This window comes from Scyliorhinus torazame, chromosome 3 (assembly GCF_047496885.1).
Source record: "Scyliorhinus torazame isolate Kashiwa2021f chromosome 3, sScyTor2.1, whole genome shotgun sequence".
Taxonomy (NCBI): Eukaryota; Metazoa; Chordata; class Chondrichthyes; order Carcharhiniformes; family Scyliorhinidae; genus Scyliorhinus; species Scyliorhinus torazame.
In genome coordinates, this window is record NC_092709.1 from 168,351,707 (window position 1) to 168,366,781 (window position 15,075).

Genomic DNA, 15,075 nt, shown 5'->3' on the forward strand with positions numbered 1-15,075 from the left:
GGGCCCAATCCCCTACACGGGCAACCTGGTATTCAGCTGCCAGCCTGCAGTGCCAAGTGCCAGGGCAACCCCGCCCCCCCCCCCCCCCCCCCCCCCGCTCAGATCCTGACCACCCAGGGGCCTCCGATCACCTCGGAGACCCAAGTGCCGTTACGTCTAGTCTACGCTTGTGGAAACCTGGGCCTAGGAATACACCGGCGCAGACATATTTGAGTGAAGCTAACTGCTCACTTAAATTTGCAAATCTGGATGCTGCCCAGTGAGGGCGAGATCCAGATTGCAATGTCTCGCAAGATTTTGTTCGTCAGCCCGAGGTGTCCCGAGCATCGTAAATCACGCGAGGCCTCTCACGAGATTTAACGGCTTAATTGAGTCACCTAGTAAGGCGCAACGAGGCTGTTCGATTGGGCCCATATGCATATTGGCATGATAGTCATAGGCCTGAGAGGTTTGCAAAAATGGTAGAATCTTCTCCCCAGCTTCTGGTTTCAAGCACCTGCCAGTGCATGCTTGGAGAAATATCAAGCTGTTGCATATGACCTGACTCTGAAAATATGGCTGGGTTAAAGTCAGTCATTTTACGATGCTATATTTTGCTAAGGGGAGTAGGAGGAGGGCATTTCACCCCATTAAATGTATTAAATTGCAAGGAATTCAATCCAGATAAGTGCAAGGTGGTGCACGTGGACAGGACAAACAAGGGAATACATGATGAATGGGAAGCACCGAGGATCAGAGTGATGAATGTACACCATTCCCTTAAATTAGCAGGGCAGGTGGATAAAGTGGTTTAGAAGGAATATGGTATACTTGCCTTTATTAGCCAAGGCATAGAGTTTAAGAGCGGGGAGGTTATGCTGGAACTGTATAAAACTTTGCTTAGGCCACAGTTTGGGTATTGTGTGCAGTTCTGGAATCTACATTATAGGAGGAATGTAATAGCTCTGTAAAGGGTGCAGAGGAGATTTGACAGGATGTTGCCTGGGCTGGAGAGTTTTAGTTATGAAGAAGGATTCAATAGACTGGAGTTGTTTTCCTTGGATCAAGGGAGACTGAGAAGGGGGGACATGATTGAGATGCATAACATTCTGAGGGGCATGGATAGAGTAGACAGGAAGAAACCTTTCCCCTTGGAGGGATCAATGACCAGGGGGCATAGATTTACGGAAAGGGGCAGGTGGTTTAGGGGCCATGTGAGGAAAAACGTTTTGATCCAGTGGGAGTTTGGAACTCACTGCCTGAAAGGGTGGTGGAGGCAGAGACCCTCATAACATTTAAGAAGTATTTATATATGCACTTGCGATACCAAGGCATACCAGGTCATGGGCAAGGTGCTGGAAAATGGGATTAGAATACTTAGGTGGTTGTTTTTGACCTGCGCTGACGCGATGGGCCAAAGGGCCTTTTCTGTGTTGTAGACCTCCATGACTCTGACTGCTACCTGCAATTAAAAGGGTGGGGATTCATTTATGGCCATTTATGGGGAAACTTCCTTCACCTTTTGATAAAGGGGGAGCTGATGGGCATCCTCCTATGAAAATAGAATTGTACACTGCATAGCTTGACTCTTTTGAAAAAATGAAATGTACAAATGTCAGTGTATCTACTGTTTTACAGCTCAGCTGGGGATGGTGTTTGGACCTGCAAGGAATTCCCAATAGATTGAGGCTAGATATTTGGCTGAAATGATAACATAATGGGCTGGATTCTCCGCAGCCCCACGCCAAAATCGCGGCCGGCGCTGGGGTGGAGAATCCAGTTTCACGCCGTAATCGGGCCCCGGCGCCAGTCTGGTGATTCTCTGGGCACCGAAAATCAGCCCCACCGCAGAGTATGCCGTGCCGCCGGGGGGGGGGGGCCATTGCCAGAGGCCCTCCCACCAATCCTCCGCTCCCGACCGGCTGAGTTCCCGACGGCGTGGAACCAACCATCTATTGCCAGTCAGGATGCTGGCGTGGCCGCTGCGGACTCGGTCCGTGGCCGCCTTGGTCAAGGGCGGGCGAATCGGAGGCCATGGGGGGGCCTTGTCGGCGGCCGGCGATTAAATGTGTGGGGTTAGATGCTTGGGCGTGGGGTCGATCGGGGGTTTTATTTATTTTGTCTGGCTCCATGGTCCGAGTACGCCATGGAGCACAGCGCGGCCGCTGGAGGCCGCCGCCGTGCGCATGCGCGGCCTCTGACCCGGAAGTGCGAGGGCCCGTATCTGCAGCAAAAGCTGCGAGATTCACTCCGGGTCCCTGCTAGCCCCCTGCAGGGCTATGAATTTGTCTTATCTTTTTCCAAGGAATTAGGGGAGTAGAACTCCATCTTTTTACGCCGGCGTGGGGACATAGTCTCATTTTGGGAGAATCCAGCCCAATGTGCTTGTTCTGAAGAGCAGTGTATAGGAATTTCTTTGTCTTCGTCCAACTTGAACTGAGAAACATCATGAACAAGTAATACTAGAACAAAACTGTTGAAATGTCACAATTTATGACAGTAAGTATATTATACTAACATATCTAAATTTTGTAAGAGCTGAGCTGTTGAAAGATATCCAGTTTATTAGATTAAATTGATCCTGTGTAAGTAGAGGTGATATTCCTCCAATTATGTGGAAATTGCAGAGAGAGAAAAACTCTGATTTATCTTTTCTCAGTTAGGTGATGAAACTTTTGCAAAATGTATAGTAAATAAATTAAATTCAATTAATGAGGAAAAATACATTGAAGATGGATGACTTTTTTTTATCCCCTTCATTAAGAAATCAGTATTCCCATCTCTGTAGCTTATCATTATTTCAATATTCTAGGCTTACATGCTCCCATTTATTCTTAGGTGCTGCTGTGCTTTTCTCGAGACACACTTGTTCTTGATCATTTCAGCTACAGCAGTGCTTCCCCCCCCAAGTCATACATCAGAGGTAAGAAAATCTGTTTGCCGTTGTACTTTGTATTACACATGTCTACGAAAAGTTTAGCTGGATGAGCATTATTGCTGTAGTCCAGTTTTTAAAATGGAGATTTCAGTTAGGTTGTGAAAGAAAGTTTTTCACTCTGCAGACTTTAGTTTCTATTTTTATTCCAAGGTACCTCCAAACAATAGGTAAAGTTAACATGATTTGTATCAGAAATTAGTTACATTTTTGTATGATGAGAAAGATTGTTATTTATGAATGACTAAGGACCCTAACTTAAAAAATACTATGATATACCACAGAAGCATATTTTCTATTCACATCCTTGCATTGTGTCTTTTGATAGGGAAGCTTGCATTAGAAGATTACACTGTTGTGTATCCTCCAAATGGTAAGTATGATGGAAGGGGTCCCTATAATGGCAGATGCCCTGTTTTCTGATTACAATATATGGATTTTGTAATCTCCAATTTTTTCTTTTTGTTTCATGTATATCTTTTTCTGTGGATAGTGATATTGAGGAATTCAACCTTTAAATTGGTGACTACAAGTCATCAATGGTTAGGGCATACTTAAGCAATCTTTAACATTGTTGAATAGATGTCAATTGTTTGCTACTTCTTTATTACCGATATGTCTAAATTGAAAATGACAGCTAATTCTAATATATTCACTTACTGTGTTTAATAAATTGGCCAAAAAGCAATTACAAAACAAAGATCCATTATTTGTCATATTCAACTAAATATCTTTGTTCTGCACAGGGGTAATTCCATTTCATGGATTTGCAATGTATGGTAAGTAGCCTTTCTCCTCTAAATATGAAAAAGTAGCTGGAGGTTTAAATATGTCTTTAACACAGTTTGATTATGGCAGTGACACTGTTTATGATTTGATCTTACTGATTTTGCTTAATATGCTTTAAACTCAGCTTTGTCTGTTGTCTATTGTCTCAACTTTTCTACATATTGTCCTAATGCCCTGTGGGAAGTGATTTGATGTTGCATGTTTATTTGGTTGTGAAAGTGGAAGGGCATATCTATTTGGCCCCATAAATTCATACATCTGAGGAGAGAAAATATTAAGATGGACAGCATCCTTCTGGACGGCACAGTGGTTAACACTGTTGACTCATGGTGCCGAGGACCTGGGTTCGATCCCAGCCCCGAGGCACTGTCCGTATGGAATTTGCACACATTCCCCATGCCTGCGTGGGTTTCACCCCATAACTGAAAGATGAGCAGGGTAGGTGGATTGGCCACGTTAAATTACCACGTTTTATTGGAAAATAAAGATGGTCAGCATCCCTGAAAACCAATAGATAATCAGATCTGGATTAAATTTATTTGAGGGATCTAAACTAAGCCAGGGAAGAAATGGCAGAAGTACTGACCATTGTTTTCAATTCCCTAGTTTGACTGGCATGGTGCTGGTGAACTGTTAAAGTTTAAAAAGTGAAGAAATGTCAGATCTGTTGTGATATGATGTACATGTATCTTTAAGGATATCAATCACTACCACTGAGACATGAGGTGATGTAGTAGTCCCATTACTTTGAACTCTGTCTACAGCAGCAGTGATCATAGAATCCCTACAGTGCAGAAGGAGGCCATTTGGCTCGTCAAGTCTGCACTGACCCTTTGAAAGACCACTCTACCTAGGCCCAATCCCCTGCCCTATTCCTGCTACCCCACCCTAATGGGCAATTTATCATGGCTAATCCACCTAACCTGCACATCTTTGGACTGTGGGAGGAAACCGGAGCACCCAGTGGAAACCCACACAGACATGGGGAGAATGTGCAAACTCCACACAGCACAGACAGTCACCCGAGGTCAGACATATGTATGTAGTCTCCCAATTAACACTTGTATGTATAATCTTATCATCAAATAAAGAACTCACATTATTGTTTCACCCATCCTTGTTGGATGATTGGTATGTTTACATCATGTGAAGAAAGTAACATGGTGGCACAGATTAATCAAGGACAATCAGCATGGCTTTTTTGGAGTTATGACTATTGATTTAATATTTGGGGGAGGTACAAGTATGGTAGATGAGGTAGTGAGTTTGATATCATCTACATGGATTCTAACAAAGCTTTTGACAAGTCCCACATGACATTCTGGTCAGAAAATTGGCTTACTGGCAGGAAGCAAAGAGTTCTGGTCAATGATTGTTTTTCTGATTGGAAGACAGTTTCTAGTGGGGTTCTGCAGGACTCAGTACAAGCTTGCCTGTGGGCATAGACCATTGATTTAGTCTTAAATGTCCCGTACCAGCCTCCCCGAACAGGTGCTGGAATGTGGCGACTAGGGGTTTTTCACAGTAACTTCATTTGAAGCCTACTTGTGACAATAAGCGATTTTCACTTTCACTTTCAAATGTAAGGAACTTGATTTGCTAATGATATGAAAATTGGCTTGCGGATGATGGTGAGGGAGAAAGCTGTAGATTGCAGGAGGATATCAATTGACTGGTCAAGTGAGCAAAAAATAACAAATGGAATTAAATCCATAGAAGTCTGAGGTAATGCATTTTGAGAGAGCGAACAAGGCAAGGGAATACACAATAACTGGCAGGATTCTCGGAAGTGTTGATTAGGATTTGATTTATAGTCACATGTACCGAGGTACAGTGAAAAGTATTGTTCGGCGTACAGTCCAGACAGATCGTTCCATACATGAAAAAAGTATAGGACATACATAAATACACATTGTAAATACAGTATAGGCACAGACATCGGGTGAACATAACGAGTGTAGTACTACTCAGTAGAGAAGATGTGTGAAGAGATCAGTTCAGTCCATAAGTAGGTCATTCAGAAGTTTGGTAACAGCAGGGAACCTTATTGAGGTATTTCTGAACCTTATTGAGGTATTCTAATTGAATAAACTGTGATTGTTCTCCCCAGAAAGATGGAGGCTGAGGGACAACCTGATAGAAGTTTATAAAATTGTTAAGGGTATAGATAGGGTGAACAGTCGGAGACTTTTTCCCAGGGCGTAAGTTCAAGGTGAGGGGGGAAAGGTTCAGCGGGGATGTGCGGGGAAGCTTTTTTACACAGAGGGTGGTGATGGCCTGGAATGCACTGCCAAGTGAGGTGGTTGAGGCAGATACGATAGGCACATGAACAGATGGGGTATAGAAGTGTACAGGCAGTTGGTCTAGATAGGACACGTGATCGGCGCAGGCTTGGAGGCCTGTTCCTGTGCTGTATTCTTTGTTCTGTTAATGCATGTTCTCAGACTTTTTTATGAACACAGACCTTGGAGTACATGTCTACAAATTCATGAAGGTAACAGGATAGTTAGATAAGGTGGTCAAGAAGACACATAGCACACTTCCCTTTATTGCTGATGCCTGGAATATCGAGTTGGGAGTTTATGCTAGAATTAAATAAAGCACTCGTTAGATCACAGCAAGAGCACTGTGTACAGTTCTGGTCACATTACAGGAGAATGTGATCGCACGAGGATGGATACAGAGGAGATTTATGGGGATGTTCCCAGGAATGGATAATTTTAGACACGAGGAAAGGTTGGATAGACTGGGGTTGTTTTCTGTGGAACAGAGGAGTACGAGGGATGATTTATTTGAGTTGTATAAAATTATGAGGTGTTTTGATTGTGTAGGTAGGAAGGACCAATTTCTGTTAGTGGAGAGGTCAATAAACAGGCATGTATTTAAGATAATTGGTCGAAAGAAGCCCACACGACATTTTTTAAAAAATGGTTATGTGCTGCAACCCACGGGCCTATTGACCTACAGCTGGAAGTTTGGGTTAGGCTGGATAGTACTTATCAGCTGCCACGCACACGATGGGCCAGATTGATTTATTTTATGCCGTAAGTCTTTCTATGTTTCTAACTAGAGAATCTCTTTACATAGAACAGTACAGCACAGTACAGGCCCTTTGGCCCACGATGTTGTGCCGACCATTTATCCTAATCCAAGGTCAACCTAACCTACACCCTTTCAATTTACTGCTGTGCCTGTCCAAGAGTCGCTTAAATGTCCCTAATGACTCTGACTCCACCACCTTGCTGGCAGTGCATTCCACACACCCACCACTCTCTGTGTAAAGAACCTACCTCTGACTATGTGCCCTCGTGACAGCCATTTCCACCCTGGGGAAAAGTCTCTGGCTATCCACTCTATCCATGCCTCTCATCACCTTGTACACCTCGATCAAGTCACCTCTCTTCCTTCTTCGCTCCAGCGAGAAAAGCCCTAGCTCCTTCAATCTTTCTTCATAAGACATGCCCTCCATTCCAGGCAGCATCCTGGTAAATCTCCTCTGTACCCTCTCCAAAGCATCCACATCCTTCCTATAATGAGGCGACCAGAACTGGACACAATATTCCAAATGTGGGCTAACTAGGGTTTTATAAAGCTGCAGCAAAACCTCGAGGCTCTTAAACTCAGTCCCCCTGTTAATGAAAGCCAACACACCATACACCTTCTTAACAACCCTATCGACCTGGATGGCAACTTTGAGGGATCTATGTACATGGACCCCAAGATCCCTCTGTTCCTCCACACTTCCAAGAATCTTGCCTTTAACCCTATATTCAGCATTCAAATTCGACCTTCCAAAATGAATGACTTCACATTTATCAAGGTTGAACTCCATCTGCCACTTCTGAGCCCAGCTCTGCATCCTGCCAATGTCCTGTTGTAACCTGCAACAACCCTCAAAACTATCTACAACTCCCCCAACCTTCGTGTCATCGGCAAACTTACTAACCCACCCTTCCACTTCCTCATCCAAGTCATTTATAAAAAACACAAAGAGCAGAGGTCCCAGAACAGATCCCTGCGGGTCACCACTGGTCACTGACCTCCAGGTGGAATACTTTCCATCCACTACCACTCGCTGTTTTCTTTCGGCCAGCTAATTCTGTATCCAGACAGCCAAATTTCCCTGTATCACATGCCCCCTAACTTTCTGAATGAGCCTTCCATGGAGAACCTTATCAAATGTGTTACTGAAATCCATATACACCACATCCACTGCCCGACCTTCACCAGTGTGTCTCGTCACATCCTCAAAGAATTCAATGAGGCTTGTGAGGCATGACCTGCCCCTCACAAAGCCATGCTGACTATCTTTAATCAAACCATGTTTTTCCAAATAATCATAAATCCTATCTCTCAGAATCCTTTCCAATATTTTGCTCACCACAGACCTAATAAGACTCATGGGTCTGTAATTCCCAGGGATTTCCCTATTCCCTTTCTTGAACAGGGGAACAACATTCCCTCCAATCATCCGGTACTTCTCTAGTGCAGAGTGAGGACGCAAAGATCATCGGCAACAGCGCAGCAATTTCCTCCCTCGCTTCCCATAGTAACCTTGGGTATATCCTGTCAGGCCCAAGGGACTTATCTATCCTGATGCTTTTCAAAATTTCCAGCACATCCTCCTTAATATCAACCTGTTTGAGTCTATTAACCTGGTTCACACTGTTCTCATGAGCAACAAGGTCCCTCTCTCTAGTGAATACTGAAGCAAAATATTCATTTAGGGCCTCCCCTATGTCCTCAGACTCTCGGCACAAGTTCACTTCACTATCCCTGATCGGCCCTACTCTCATTCTGATCATCCTCTTATTTCTCACATAAGTGTAGAACGCTTTGGGGTTTTCCCTAATCCTTCCCGCCAGGGCTTTTTCATGCCTCCTTCTAGCTCTCCTAAGTCCATTTTTGAGTTCCTTCCTGGCAACCTTGTAACCCTCTAGAGCCGTGCCAGATCCTTGCTTCCTCAACCTTACGTAAGCTTCCTTCTTCCTCTTGACTAGAAGCTCAACTTCTCTTGTCATCCAAGGCTCCTTCACCTTACCATTCCGTCTTCGTCTCAGTAGGACAAAACTATCCAGCATTCGCAGCAAGTGCTCCTTAAACCCCCACATTACTGTTGTGCATTTCCCCAAGAACAATTGTTCCCACTTTATGCTCCTCGGCTCCTGTCTAATAGCAGTATAATTTCCCCTCCCCCAATTAAATACCTTCCCTTCTGTCTGTTCCTATCCTTCTCCATGACTATGGTAAAGGTCAAGGAGTTGTGGTCACTGACACCGAAATGCTCTCCCATCAAGACATCTGACACCTGGCCTGGTTCGTTGCCAAGCACCAAGTCCAATATGGCCTCCTCCCTAGTCGGTCTATCTACATATTGAGTCAGCAAACCTTCCTGTACACGCCTGATAAAATCTGCTCCATCCAAACCATTTGCAGCAAGGAGGTTCCAGTCAATATTAGGGAAGTTGAAGTCACCCATGACAACAACTCTGTTATTTCTGCACCTTTCCAAGATCTGCTGCCCAATCTGTTTCTCTATCTCTCTGCTGCTATTGGGGGGTCTATAGAAAACTCCCAATAAAGTGATTGCTCCTTGTTTCTGACTTCCACCCATACTGACTCAGTAGACAAACCCTCCTCAACTACCTCCTTTTCTGTAGCTGTGATGCATTCCCTAATTAACAGTGCCACTCACCCTCCTCTTTTACCTCCCTCCCTATTCTGAAAACATCTAAACCCCGGAACATCTAACAACCATTCCTGCCCCTGTGAAATCTATGTCTCCGTAATGGCCACAACATTGTAGTTCCAAGTACTGATCCATGTTCTAAGTTCATCTCCCTTATTCCTGACACACCTTGCATTGAAACAGACACACTTTAGTATTGTTATTTTTATTTGGCTGTTGTTGGAGTGTATATATGAACTTTCTCAGTGACTATACAAAATTACTGCTTGTGGCTTCTTGAATAAATGGAATGTTGGGTTGCCAGAAAGTTGGGCAATGATATATTACAATATTTTATATTTAGTTGATACTTATTCTGTTACTTCATTTCCAGCATAAAATGTAGTGAACATTTTCACCACCCATATTACAAATTATATGTTTCACACTTGGTCCAGTTGTAAAAATATTAACATTGTGAGGTGGTTACTCTGTTTAAGAAAGCAGCAATGGAAAATGATTTTTAATGTACCTACTTCCAGTGTCACAGCTGATTTCATTGAAGAAAAGCAATGAAGAAATTGCAAATGTTGACAGCTGATATAAGAAACAATATTTTTCGCAAACTTCCATTTTAGTTAATTGGCCTCATGGGAACAGGACTGGATGTGAGGGTATACTTTGGAAACTATTGAAGTCTTAGATTTGATATTCGTGAACTTTCAGTACTCAAAGCTTAACATATAGGGGTAGTGTTTCCTCTAGGGCGTACTCTTTCAGTATGGTTCACCCAAAAATTACCAAACTAAAGAGCACCATTTAAAAGCTTTTAAACATGAAAATATATTTGATTTACAAAGAACATGACTTCCATGAAACCAGTAAATAGTTTTGTATAGTCATTTAACAAAAATACTTTAATTCAAAATTTTCACTTTATATAATACAACAAAAGGAATGAATAACACAAATACACACACATAAATCCCCCAAAACATAAACTAATCCCTCACACAGCTCAACCCCTCCCCCCTTCCCTTCTCTTCACAAGACCTCTTAACCAGTCCATTAAGTCCCCTCACATTCCATGAGACCAGTCTGGTCAGGGGACTCCAAGCCCTCCCCCACCCTGGTCTGCCATACCCAAATCCGAATAAGTTCCACCAGGCCCCTGTCTCGCACTCCTCCCGGGTCCTCGCAAGATGGCTGTCGATACCTCCCCCCCTTAACCAACTACTCCATAAAGAAACCTCCAACCAGCAACCCAAACAAAGAAAACAATAAACCCCAGTTAACCAAACATATATACAAAAACATTAAAACATTCCCAAACAATCCTGTCCCAGCAACCCCCATTGAAATCCCACTCAATTGAGTCCAAGTCCTTGTTCTTTGACGAATGCCTCCGCCTCCTCTGCTGTCTCGTAAAAATTATCCTTTGAGTTACGACTCTATCTCACCGGGTACACTGCGTCAAAACACACTCCACTTTTATACAACGCCGACTTCTCCCTATTAAAGGCTGCAGGTCTCTTTCCTAACTCTGCCCCGATATCTTGATAAATTCAGATGCTGCTTCCTTCCCACCTCATATCCCGGTTTTCTTTGGCCTATTTCAGGACCCGCTCCTTCGTCTAGTAGCTGTGGCTCATTCGCCCCTGGCCTCAGCCAGAGTGTTCAGTGGGCCCTGTCCAGCTCAGGAGGGTATATCTGTTTATTCCCCCCCCCCCCCAATAACTTTGCAAACATCTGGGCAAAGACTCGGTTGGCCTCGTGCCCTTCACCCACTCCAGCAACCCCACGATCCTGAGATTCTGCCTCCTCGACTGTTCTCCAGGTCCTCAACTTTCGCCTTCGGATACTGAATCCTTTCCTCCACCACAATCATCTCAGCTTCCAGCGATGTTATTTGATTGCTATGCCACAACTCCTCCCCTCCCTTCAGCGCCTCTCCAAGCTCTTTCACCACCTCTGAAGTCCTTTCTAATTTCTCTCATCAGGCCCAGCACTAATGTTTAACTTTTATATTTCAATTGGTACCTTTTACTACAGTTTGCTTTTATGAATTGTTCTTCACCAACTTATCTGATCTGACCATTCACTAGGTTATTTAGTAATTCTTATAAGTTAAAAATGTAAATGCTGAAACGTGACTTCTATCAATTGTTTGGATGCTTAACAACTAAAGGGTCTAAATGTGAAACACTTGCTATCTATTATGGGTGGCACGGTAGCACAGTGGTTAGCACTGTTGCTTCACAGCGCCAGGGACCCTGGTTCGATTCCCAGCTTGGGTCACTGTCTGTGCTCTCCCCGTGTCTTCATGGGTTTCCTCCGAGTCCTCTGGTTTCCTCCCACAATCCCGAACGACGTGGTTGTTGGATGAATTGGGCATTCTAAATTCTCCTTCAATGTACCCGAACAGGCGTCGGAATGTGGCGACTAGGGGATTTTCACAGTAACTTCATTGCAATGTTAATGTAAGCCTACCTGTGACACTAATAAAGAATATTATTATTGCACAATACTTTTTTGAGGGTCTCCATCATCTCCCTTCCTTGCCTTTCAAAGTGCTTGCCGAATTGTCTCTCGATCTCGAGTGACACTAGCTCAATCAGCGTTTCTACTGTCATGGGCACGTCCCCACCCATCGAGGTCGCCTCTGCCATTTTTCCTCCCAATGAGCTTCGCACCCTTTCTATCTCCGCCGAAGGGCTACCACTTGTACCCTTCTTTCCAACATTCTTTTCCATGGCTTTCGACATATTTTTATCAAATACAATTAGATGGGCCACTATATAGTCATTTAGAGACATTTTCAATTTAAAATCTGGTTACTCGCAGATTCTGGACTGGGCACTTGTGAAAAATACTTTCATTTTTGATAAACTAATTTTCAGCTGTATTATTAAAATGATGCCATTCTGGTACATCAAGGATGTTTTTAATGCAACCATGAAAATAAATATATTGCAAAATGCCCCTTGATTAAATAAGTTCACAGATGATAAGGCGATGTTACGTTTGTGATTATACAAATAAAAAACTTGGAATTAAACTTCCTTTTGGAAAACTGGTGTAATTCTGAGAGCAAGTTGCACCTGGATTGCTGATTGCACTTTTTCTTTTTACTAATTATTATGTTTCCTATACTAGGTTGAGGATATAGTTAAGGATTGTTGTGAGAAAACTGGCCCTGATCACTAAAAGATCCAAGATATGATTTGTGTTGTGCAATCTTGGATTTTAAGTATTGTTTCTTGCTTATTTGCAGTTGCTCCACTCTGTTTTCTCTACCATGAACCATCCAAACTATACCAAGTTTTCAGAGAGATGTACGTGCGATATTTCTTCAGGCTTCATTGCATCTCATCTCATTCCTCGGTAAGTTCTGTGAAGGCCTGAATATTCCGCACGAGATACTGTAATGGATATGCATTCTATCTGAAAAATATGATTTGTACTGGTAAAGGTTTATTGTGTTGAAATGTAACAGAAGGTAAACCAATTTAAGTAGTGTGTTGTTTCTTTGTTGCCTTCTTGTGTGTTTTTTAATCGCAGTGCTGGTGCAGACTCGATGGACCGAATGGCCTCCTTCTGCACTGTAAATTCTATGAACTCCGCTGCTGTATGAACATTTAATCATGTATTTGCCGTCTGTGGACTCAATTATTCTGTTGCACATTTTCTGTCCTGTCATCTATCCATAATTCTATCTTGTCTCTTGTCAAAAACGTATATGCCAATATCCAGCACTCCTCCAGCTTTGCATCCCCCATCTCCTCATTTATCCATGAGATGGGAGAGCCGTCAGCTTTCATCACCACATTCTCTGGTAGTCCATGCTTAAAGCCCTTTGCATCTCCTCTCATATTGCTGAAAGGAAACTTTTAAATGTTCTTGAACAAGCTTTTGGTCACCTCTCCATTTCTTCCTATCTATTATAATTTTTGAATTTATTTTTGGATGATTTGTATGTAAAAGATGCTAGATAAATTCAAGTTGTTGTTATTTCAATAAATATAAATAGAAGTTGCATAAATTCCCACAAATAAAAGAGTAAGTTAGTTGAATGACCAGTTAACTTGTTTTTGGTGATATTGACTGATGAAAGAATGTTGGTCTATAACTGAGGGAACATGTTGCTTGTTTTTGAATTGTTCCATGTGATTAATGCTCTCCTTAATGGTTTTGATGGGTTGGATTCTCCGACTGTCAGCAGAATCAATCTGATCTGGCAACCAGAAAATCAGCGACGCCCCCGCACCGATCCTCCGTCGGGTTGGGGGCTAGCAGCTGCGCAGCATCCTGTGGATACGGCCGGAGAATGGCTGGGTCTGTGGCCACACATGCGTACAGCGGCCTGCGGCGGCCGCATCGTACAACATGGCGCCGGCCTTGCGCGGACCCAGCATGCCAAAGACTGTAACCCTCTCGCCACCCCCCACCATTCCCCCCAGCCCCGTCGAAGCCCCATCTGCCAGCGGAATGGCACCTCCCCCCTGGACTCGGTCCATAGCCGCCACGCGAGGTCCCCAAACGGTGAGCAAACATGAGCGATGCCGTCGGGGACTCGGCCCATCAAGGGAGGGCCTCAGGTGACGTCCTGAGGCCGTCCCGACGGTGTGCTGGAGTACGTCGTTTTTGATGGGGCGGAGCATCGCAAAACGGCACTGGGCCCCCATTGCGGCGTAAACAGGAATTCTCCAGCCGATTGGCAAACGCAATTTCGGTATCAGCGATCGGAGAATCCATCACGATGTGTTTTCTGATAGACAAATCTGTTTTTATTGTGATCACTATGGATCTGGTAAGAATTCTGTTAATTGTCTATTTTTAGGGCATTGTGTCACTTTGTCTGGTGTTTGAGACACTTGTTCAGACCTACCTCCCTCAACTCTTTTACCATTTGCGTGAAATTGGGGCGCAACCGTAAGTACTATCATCATATTTGAAGGTTCTGTTCATAGTGGTTAAATGTTTGCCAAAATTGTTTGATAGAAATTTTGAAGAGTATTTCTAGAAATTAACCTCTTGCAAGGAAATATGTATAGGCCCTTTTTATGGGCATTGAGGTCACGATACTCAATTTTTTAGTGTGCAACTCTAGGCGGAATTCTCCCAAGCCCTCACTGGTGGGTTCAATGGCGGGTGGAAGAGGGGGGAGGATTTGGTGGGAGGCTCGGAAATCAATATTACACTGGTGTGAATTTACAGCAGGATGTCCGCTGGCACCTGCCATGGCAGATCGGAAAACCTGCTGGAGGTCGGTGTGAAACTAATTTACGTCCCACTATGAAGGTCTGACCACCCATATTTGATTCTCCATAGCGCCATCAGGAAAACACGTTGGAACAACACATTGTGCAGATATTGGGACCCACCTGAACAATGTGGAGAGCTGCCTCCAGAGTTCAGGATGGAGGCCAATGGCAAATCTGGTATCTGGAACACTGCAGCAGTGGATGGAGGGAACACCTACAGATGGACCTTTCAGATTCAGTGTCCTGAAGTGGGTACATCTTCCAGCTTCAGAATGTTCCATCTTTCTCAGGAAGTCACCTTCTTCCTTCAACAGAAGATCAGTGATGCTGGGCACCTTTTCAATAGGGCATCCAGATAGGACGGCAGACTATGCGTCATCATGCGTGCCCAGCCATGGAATATGGTGCAAAACACCCAGTTGCATAATGAATTAGGAAGA

At 43.8% G+C, this 15,075-nt stretch overlaps 1 protein-coding gene across 5 annotated transcripts in view; it reads left to right on the forward strand.

Annotated features, from left to right (window-relative positions):
• tbc1d19 (TBC1 domain family, member 19) overlaps positions 1 to 15,075 on the forward strand; it is a 172,811-nt gene that overhangs the window by 138,594 nt on the left and 19,142 nt on the right. For all 5 annotated transcript variants that reach the window (XM_072496530.1, XM_072496533.1, XM_072496531.1 and 2 more), the window contains 5 exons: positions 2,818 to 2,902; positions 3,243 to 3,287; positions 3,661 to 3,693; positions 12,646 to 12,755; positions 14,212 to 14,303. In XM_072496530.1, the coding sequence (XP_072352631.1) occupies positions 2,818 to 2,902; positions 3,243 to 3,287; positions 3,661 to 3,693; positions 12,646 to 12,755; positions 14,212 to 14,303 (365 nt within the window). The remainder of the gene's footprint in view (positions 1 to 2,817; positions 2,903 to 3,242; positions 3,288 to 3,660; positions 3,694 to 12,645; positions 12,756 to 14,211; positions 14,304 to 15,075) is intronic.